Below are 8275 nucleotides of genomic sequence, written 5' to 3'. Positions count from 1 at the left end.
AATGCGTGTCGTCACCACCCTCCCTTCCTACGCGCCGACGGCTCCTCGAGGGGCGGTAGATTCGCGCGAGAGGAGGCGGGGCTCGCGTTTGAAAGATGGCGGACGAAGTCGACCAGGTGAGTGACTCGCGCACTGTTTGGCGGGAGCCACGTTTGGGGCCTCAGTGTGGGGTCGCGCGAGGCTCTCCCCTCCCCCTCCCGGGGTTGGGTCCCCTCTCGTGAGGATCCCTCCCCGCAGCAGGGTCGCCCTCCCGCCTGGACGCTGCAGCTATCGGCCCCCTCTGTTACTCCGCTTCTCCCCTATTCAGAGAGTGCCGGGATGGTTAATGAATGAGGCTCACGGGGGGCAACCCAGGATCTACCCCGCCCTTCCCCAAAGCCCTGTCCCGCTCTTTCCACCCCTCCCCTTCTTCCTTCCTCCCTCGCTCTCCTCACTCACTTTCACCAAGCTGGGGCAGAGCGTTTCGGTTCAGGACAGGGTGTGGGGTCCTGGCTCTGCGGGGGTCAGGCTGGAGTAGAGGATTGGGGTGTAGGAGGGATTTTGGGTGCTGGCTCTAGAAGGTTGAGGTGCTGGCTTCCACGAGACAGCACTTAACTTGGGTGGCTCTCAGTCGGTGGTACAGCGAAACTCCCTGCCTATCTCGGCCCCATGCCACTCCCGGAAGGGGCCAACGTGCCCCTGTGGCCCCAGAGGGGGGTATATGGCTCTGTAAGCTGCCCTGCAGCTCCCGTTGCACATAGCTTCCTGCTCCTAGTCCGTGGGAGTTCGGGAGCAGTGCTTGCAGGTAGGAGCAGTGTGGGGAGGGAGAACCACCCTCCTGGTCATCACTGGTCCAGAGCATGCTTCCACCACTCCTGAGTCCTAGCTCAGCCAGAGGGGCTTGCTCAAGAGTGACATGAGATGCTTCCTTTTTCCTGGGTTAGTAAGCTAAGGCAGAGCAGGCAAAGGACAGTAGTCTTCAATTACATGAAGGGGGGGTTCCAGAGAGGATGGAGCTAGGCTGTTCTTAGTGATGCCAGATGACAGAACAAGGAGCAATGGTCTCAAATTGCAGTGAGGGAGGTCTAGATTGGATATTAGAAAAAACTATTTCACTAGGAGGGTGGTGAAGCACTGGAATGGGTTACTTAGGGAGGTGATGGAATCTCCATCCATAGAGGTTTTTAAGGCCTGAGTTGACAAAGCCCTGGCTGGGATGTTTTAGTTGGGATTGGTCATGCTTTGAGCAGGGGGTTGGAATAGATGACGTCCTGAGGTTTCTTCCATCCCTAATTTTCTATGACAGAGTGGAGGCATGACAAAAAAGAATTGCAGAAAGCTGTAGCCTTTGACATAAGGCAGACTGCATGTTCCTCATAGAACAGCAAATCTTTAACCTCTCACTACTGCATTTTACATCAAAACTTTTTCCTTTGTTTTAGTCTTTACTATGATCTTTGCTTTATTAAAAAAATAAAAATCTAACTTGAATTGTTCCTTGTGTTCTTAGTGCCATTTCAGTGCTGTTTTGTCTCCTGGAACCTTAATATTGTCAGTGCTATTATCAAGCTTAAGAGATGCATGGCTTTATGTTTCCTACTTTTATTGCAGTTTTTGTTGAAGGTGAAGCTGAAGGAATAATTGTGAAGGAATATAAAATACAGATATCGGAGGGGTAGCCGTGTTAGTCTGGCTCTGTAAAAGCAGCAAAGAGTCCTGTGGCGCCTTACAGACTAACAGACGTTTTGGAGCATGAGCTTTCATGGGTGAATACCCACTTCGTATTCACCCACGAAAATTCATGCTCCAAAATATCTGTTAGTCTGTAAGGTGCCGCAGGACTCTTTGCTGCTTTTATAAAATACAGGACACTTACCCCAGTGACCCCAATCTCTTTGGGACAAGGACCACCATTTTGTTCTGTTTGAACAATGCTTAGGACAGAGGGGTCCTTTTCCGTGACTGGAGCTGCTAGGTGCTACAATAATACAAATAATAATTATCCACCAATGAGAACAGCATAGTTAGTGACAGTGTAAGCTTCTCTACATCCCCTGCTAAAGTATCTGAGATCTGACCGTGTGTGCTGTACTTTGAGGGCAAAAGATATATTTGGTTCCCTTTCTGTTCAGGTTTCTGGCCTGTCCATTAAGACTGCCAGTAAAGGGTCCCAATTGTGATGGTAGTGTGGACGTACAGGCCACCAAATGCTCGTCCTATGGTAATGATTTTTGGTTGCTACTAGCTTGGGCTGGATCAAATATCTGACCTGAAGGTGAAAGGTACTTTATCCTATCCCTGAGAGAGAGAGAGACTGCTTTTGAACATAAAAGTTCAGAGGCTTTTGTGTATATTGTGAAAACTGCTTTTTATTTTTTTTAGCAACAAACAACAAATACTGTAGAAGAGCCACTGGATCTGATCAGACTCAGTCTTGATGAACGAATCTATGTGAAAATGAGGAATGACCGAGAACTTCGAGGCAGATTACATGTAAGTAAAACACTGTGGCAAGATTTAACACTGGTGTACTTTTAACTATGAAATAGTAGATATAAAAGTCAAGGCAGCTTATACTCATAAAGGTTGGTTGCTTTGTGGTATTCCATTCAAGTTCATTTTTAAGGTCTGTTTAAAGTATATAGAAATTTCTTTTGTGCCTGACATGTTATCTGAGCATGTCTTGGTATCTGAGCACCAATACCTGGAGAAGGTAGAAATCCTTGTCTTTTATTCTGTTATCTTAGAATGACAAGGTATTGGATTTCCTTTCCTGCCATTACCAGTTGTCTTTACAACATGATGGTTTAGGAGAAATCCAGCTTAAACTAGTTTAGAGCAATGTTGCTTGTGGATAGAACACAGGACTGGGTCTCAGCAGACACCCAGGTTTGTTTCTTGCCTCTGCCACTGACCTCCTGAGTGACCTTGGGCAAGTCACTTCAGCTCTCTAAGCCTCAGTTTCCTATCTGTAAAATAGGGATAATGATACCAACCTTTTTATAAAGTACTTTGAGATCTGCCGATGAAAAGAGCTTTATAAAAGGTAGGTATTGAAACATTCTCTAAAAGTATTGGTATTTGGGCTCAAGCTGGTGTCCTACAGAAGTCTGTTCTGTATTCAAGCAACTTTCAGTGATAATGACTTGCCCCTTGCTCTCACAAGTTGATATCTGGCTTTTTGTCAGTCAAAGCATCCCTCCTGAACACTGCAATGTGGTATAGTCCTCATCTTCAAAGTCCCAAATGGGCTATCCCAAGGATGATAACCTTGAAATGGCTTCAGCATTGGTGTGGTTCATGGCGTGTTGCTGTAATGTGTTGGGAATGGTCATCTCTGATTAGTCCTTCGGAGTGCTACACTAGCTGAAATTCTTATGTGGCTTATTGAGTTGGCCCAGGTAGATCTAGTTTCAGTATGCATATTGGAGATGAGGGATGTAAAAGATTAACGCTGGTAAGCATAGTCTTACTGGTTAACTGCCTTAACTGTTATCCCGGAGCAGGCTCAGCCGCACTCCCTGCCTGGAGTGGCCCAAGCCATGCTGGCCTGATGGGCCCCAGCCGCTTAAACAGTTAACTGTTTAAATGACATGTTTTAAAATAATTTAAATGGTTAACTTTTTAAACAGTATTTACATCCCTACTGGCCATGATTGTGTGGATTTTTACTGTTCATAAATAACTAAATTAAAAGGGTCACATTAAGGCCTTTGTCTATATTGTTTTATGACATCTTGAAAGCTTGAAATCTGTTTCCTGTAGGAACTTTTATTTCATGAATACATAGGTGTTATGTCTTTGTACTGCTGGGTTCTACCTTGCTGGCTTTTTAATGGAAAAAGCTCATTGAATTTTCTAAGGAATACTTCAAATAGAATTACATAGTTAAAGGTGGAAGTCAGGGGTCAACATTTTGTCTGTTGTTCATCCACCACGTCATCACTGTGAAGCTCTGTACACATGAAAATGATAGTTCATGAAAGAGTTCCTTCACTTAGAGACAGTGCCAAGGCAAAATAACCTGCACATAGAGCAGATACCACACATTTGTGTCCAATCTGTGATCAGTGCACACACAAAACCCACACTAGGTTGCCAATCCTGCAGCCTTATTCTTGTAAGCTTTCATTTATTTCTGTGGGGATCTTGTCTTAGGTGAAACCTTCAAGATTAGGCCCTATATATATAGGGTCTTACCAAATTCACAGCCGGGAAAAACATGTTATGGACTGTGAAATCTGGTCTCCCCTGTGAAATTTGGCAATTGTAGTGCAGACCAGATTTCACATAGGGGAGCTGAAGAGTAGCAGCTGCTGGCTGGGAGTCCAGTTCTGAAGACAGCATTGCCACCAGCAGCAACACAGAAGTGAGGGTAGCAAGGTATGGGGGGAGGAGGTCATCGCTTGAAGGGGGGCAAGGCCGGCCTAAAGGGTGGGCAAGTGGGCAACTGCCCAGGGCACTGTAGTCGGGGGGGCACTGTGGTAACCCCTGTACACACACAGCCAGCTCAAGGCCCCTTTAATTGCTGAGCCTGGAGCTGGGTAGAGTCAGGGCTGGAGATGCCTCAGCCAGGGTCTCCTACTGTACGCTGGGCTCCAGTTGTTAGTCCTGAATGGGGTGGGGAGGAACAGGACTTTCTCTTCCCCTGCGTGGGCTACTTCTGGGGCCAGGTCAGGCCCAGCTCTGGGAACCTCCCCAGGCTACAGGAAGCTCTGCAGCTGCTGACTGGAAGCCAAGCTCTGAAGGCAGCACTGCTGAAATGAGGGTGGCATGATACAGTATTGCCACCCTTACTTCTGCACTGCTGCTGGTAGCAGCATTGCCTTCAGAACTGGGCACCCAGCCCGCAGCTGCCTTCCGGCTGCCCAGCTCCAAAGGCAGCAACGCAGACGTAAGTGTGGCAATACTTTGACCCCCTACAATAGCCTTGCAACCCCACTCCCACAATCCCATTTTCGGTTGAGACCCCCACAGTTACAGCACCTTGAAATTTCAGATTTAAATGTTTGAAACCAATGAATTTATGATTTTTTTAAAAATCATATTACCATGAAATTGACCAAAATGGAACATGAATTTGGTAGGGCCCTACCTATATAACTTTAGTAATCTTAAACCTGTGCTACTATAATTTGGTTAAAGTATGTGACAGCTGAAATAACTATCTGAAAGAAAATTAATGTGTAAAAGTAAAAGTTGTACTGTGTTCACTAGTGCCAGTTAAATTAACACTAATGTTAAAATACTGGTATATTTGAAGGTCAAAGCAATTGATTATTCATTAGTCCAAGTTGAAATACACTAAGAAAAGGTACTTTCATTTTAATCAGTTTGTATTTGAACTGCTTTGATCTACAAATATTTAAACACTTTTTTTGTTGTGTGGTACAGATTGTAAAGAAAATAATTTAAACTGGTCTCATTCTCACAGGCTTATGATCAGCACTTAAATATGATTTTGGGTGATGTTGAAGAGACCGTGACAACAATAGAGATTGATGAGGAAACCTATGAAGAGATTTATAAAGTAAGGGATTAAATGTACTTATGTTTGAGAAAAGAAAAACGAAAAGTACTTTCTAAGTTGAATGTTTTATCGAGTTAAACTTAAAATTGACAGATGAAAATTAATTTTTGATAGCTAGATTTGAGCAGGACTTGATTTAAAGCAACTTCAGTCAAATTGTTATCAAAGTAAAAGCTACAGCAAACCTGCCTGCTAACTGTATTGCTCTGTGGATAAGACTCTAAGTTGTATTTCCTCAAAACTTGCTTTTTATAAACTTCTGATATCTATTTCTTTGAACATGAATTTAAAGTTGATTACATTTCTCAGATGCATTGTATAAATCATGCTTTCCTTTCCTTCCGCTTAGTCTACCAAGAGGAATATTCCAATGCTCTTTGTCAGAGGTGACGGCGTTGTGCTCGTAGCTCCTCCATTGCGGGTTGGCTGAAACCATAAAGGATTTTCCCTGGTTGGAAAGCTGCTCGCTTTGAGATAAGGCTCCTGTTCAGATCACACTTCTGTGCAAAACTCTGTGCATATTTTTATATGATATTGTTGGTTTGTTTTTTGTTTTTTGCACCTGCTTGGCTTGTGGATCATTGAAAATAACCGACAAAAATGATGAAAGGACGGTATGAGGCAGTTTAGTTTTCGAAGAGTAAATTTAAATGTTATAATACAGGTGTCTGTCAAATCAGTAAATTAATCTTTTCAGTTTTACAATCTTGGCAATTGCTGAGTTCTGATCTTTTTAATAAATATGGTTTATCTTTTGGATTATTGATTTGTCATCAATTTTTGGTATATAAAAAATAACCTCTTCAACATGCATCATATTTACAAATTACAACTTATTATGAAATTAAGTGAATTTATAGTTATTTTATGGAGGAGGTTAATACTATTTTATGTTGCATTACATCTTTGTTTCTGCTAATTTTCAAGGGTTGCAGCTTGTAGTGACTCTTTATACAGGGCACTGTTGTATCAGGCAGACAGAAGTGACTGTTTTGTGCCTAGTCTCTTAACATGTATCCTTGTGTATGCACATACAGTTCATGATTTCTAAAGTGTAGAGTCTTCTGCTTTACACTGGGACAGCCCTAGTAACTATTATCCAAAATCAGTTTTGTCAAGATTTGTTGTCTGAAAAATCAACCATTTGTGTTGACCATATGCATAAGTAGTTACCAATGTCTTGCAGTCTATTTGGAAGGTGTGATTCTGGTAGCTGATGGGAAGCTGCTTTCTTTAGACTCTTAAAGGCTTACTTTAAACCACAGTGCATAGCAGATTCTGCAAGACCGTTAATCCCCATGTGTAAAATGGGAATCCTGATACCAACCAAATTTGTAAAGCGCTTTGAGATCTACTGTTGAAAAGTTTCAGAGTAGCAGCCATGTTAGTCTGTATCCGCAAAAAGAACAGGAGTACTTGTGGCACCTTAGAAACCAACAAATTTATTTCAGCATGAGCTTTCGTGAGCTACAGCTCACTTCTTCGGATGCATGGAATGGAACACACAGACAGGAGATATTTATACGTACAGAGAACATGAAATAAATTTGTTAGTCTCTAAGGTGCCACAAGTCCTCCTGTTCTTTTTATTGTTTAAAAGGACTGCCTGAAAGCTAGGTATCTATGCAATTTATAATGAGTTATAAAATGCCAGCTACCTGATTGGGTATATTTCCCATTTCAATAAATTTCTTTGGGCTAGATTGAGGATGCTGGTTCTGTACTCTGCCTGTTTCTGAAATAGTGCATGTTTAGCATTTTAGTTTGTAATAAAGGCCAGCACAAGCTGCTGTCCTGAATAGCTTTCTCCTAGAAGAGAACACCCTTCTTGATCTACAGTGCCGCTAGTTTGTGTGGCCAGAGTAGTAAGAGTGCCAGATGTGTTAGACTCTACTTCTGGGTTTGTATTCTAAAAAGAGAAAATGCTGCCTTTTATGCCAAGGATGATCAAGAACCTCCACATTGCATTTGGTCTGTATGTTTTTGCTCCCTGTATTTCAAGAGAACCTGGGTAGAAAGCCAGTCATGGCAGTGGTCTTCAACCTTTTCATCTGGCAGGCTCCAGACGAAGGACCATGGCGGCAGTCGAGCATCCGCCAAAATGCCACCGAATTTCGGCGGCGATGCCTCTCGATGATGTTGCTTGTCGGCGGCAAGTGATGTCATCGAGAGGCATCGCTGCCAAAATTCGCATTGGGGACCTCTGAGTTATGGTTTCAGTGGAATACCTTAACTTAACTTTTCTGTATGTTTCATAATATGAGGAGCTGTAGTATGATTTTCCTGCGTTTACAGTGAGAGATGTATCTTCAACTATGTGAAGTGGAAACAATTGCTGAAACAAAGTTCAAATTACTGCAGGTAACTACAGTGCATTAATTATCCCATTTAAAAAAGATAGCCTTCTGTTGAAAGCAGTAGAACTTTTAGAATGTGATGCAAAAAACATGCTAGGTAAGCAGATTGTTCCAGTCGTCTCCACATGTAAAAATAATTAATCTAAGAATAGTGCTTTTGTGTTTAGGCACCTCATGTAGCCTTATATGCTCTCTTCTACTAAAGGGAAAGAGAGCAGAACAAGGTTGGTGGAGCAGGGAACCAGTGACTTTGTAGCAAGCTTCCCTCTCTATGCTGTGTTTGATTATTGCCTTGGCAGCTCTTCTGCTCTAAGTCAACTCTGTTGTGAGGTAAGGAGAGCAGCTGCAGTACATGACCTACGTTCATATCCACGCATGAATTAATGCTGTTCAAGTTGCACTGACTCTT

At 43.0% G+C, this 8275-nt stretch overlaps 1 protein-coding gene across 1 annotated transcript; it reads left to right on the top strand.

The window, feature by feature from the left end:
* The first annotated feature begins 15 nt into the window (after positions 1 to 15).
* Positions 16 to 6268, top strand: LSM3 (LSM3 homolog, U6 small nuclear RNA and mRNA degradation associated). Its single transcript, XM_050958409.1, has 4 exons — positions 16 to 116; positions 2362 to 2472; positions 5414 to 5509; positions 5859 to 6268. Exons 1-4 carry the CDS (start codon positions 96 to 98, stop codon positions 5937 to 5939), a joined length of 309 nt encoding a protein of 102 aa, XP_050814366.1. The 5' UTR covers positions 16 to 95; the 3' UTR covers positions 5940 to 6268.
* The last annotated feature ends 2007 nt before the right edge of the window (positions 6269 to 8275 follow it).

Source organism: Gopherus flavomarginatus, chromosome 6 (genome assembly GCF_025201925.1).
Source record: "Gopherus flavomarginatus isolate rGopFla2 chromosome 6, rGopFla2.mat.asm, whole genome shotgun sequence".
Lineage (NCBI taxonomy): Eukaryota > Metazoa > Chordata > Testudines > Testudinidae > Gopherus > Gopherus flavomarginatus.
Note: the sequence above shows the minus strand (reverse complement) of the source record. Positions and strands in the feature narration are given on the sequence as shown.

Coding starts and splice junctions, on each gene's coding strand:
- LSM3 (XM_050958409.1), top strand. CDS start 96: ATGGCGGACGAAGTCGACCAG. Junction 117..2,361: donor TGGCGGACGAAGTCGACCAG/GTGAGTGACTCG, acceptor TATTTTTTTTAG/CAACAAACAACAAATACTGT. Junction 2,473..5,413: donor AACTTCGAGGCAGATTACAT/GTAAGTAAAACA, acceptor TCATTCTCACAG/GCTTATGATCAGCACTTAAA.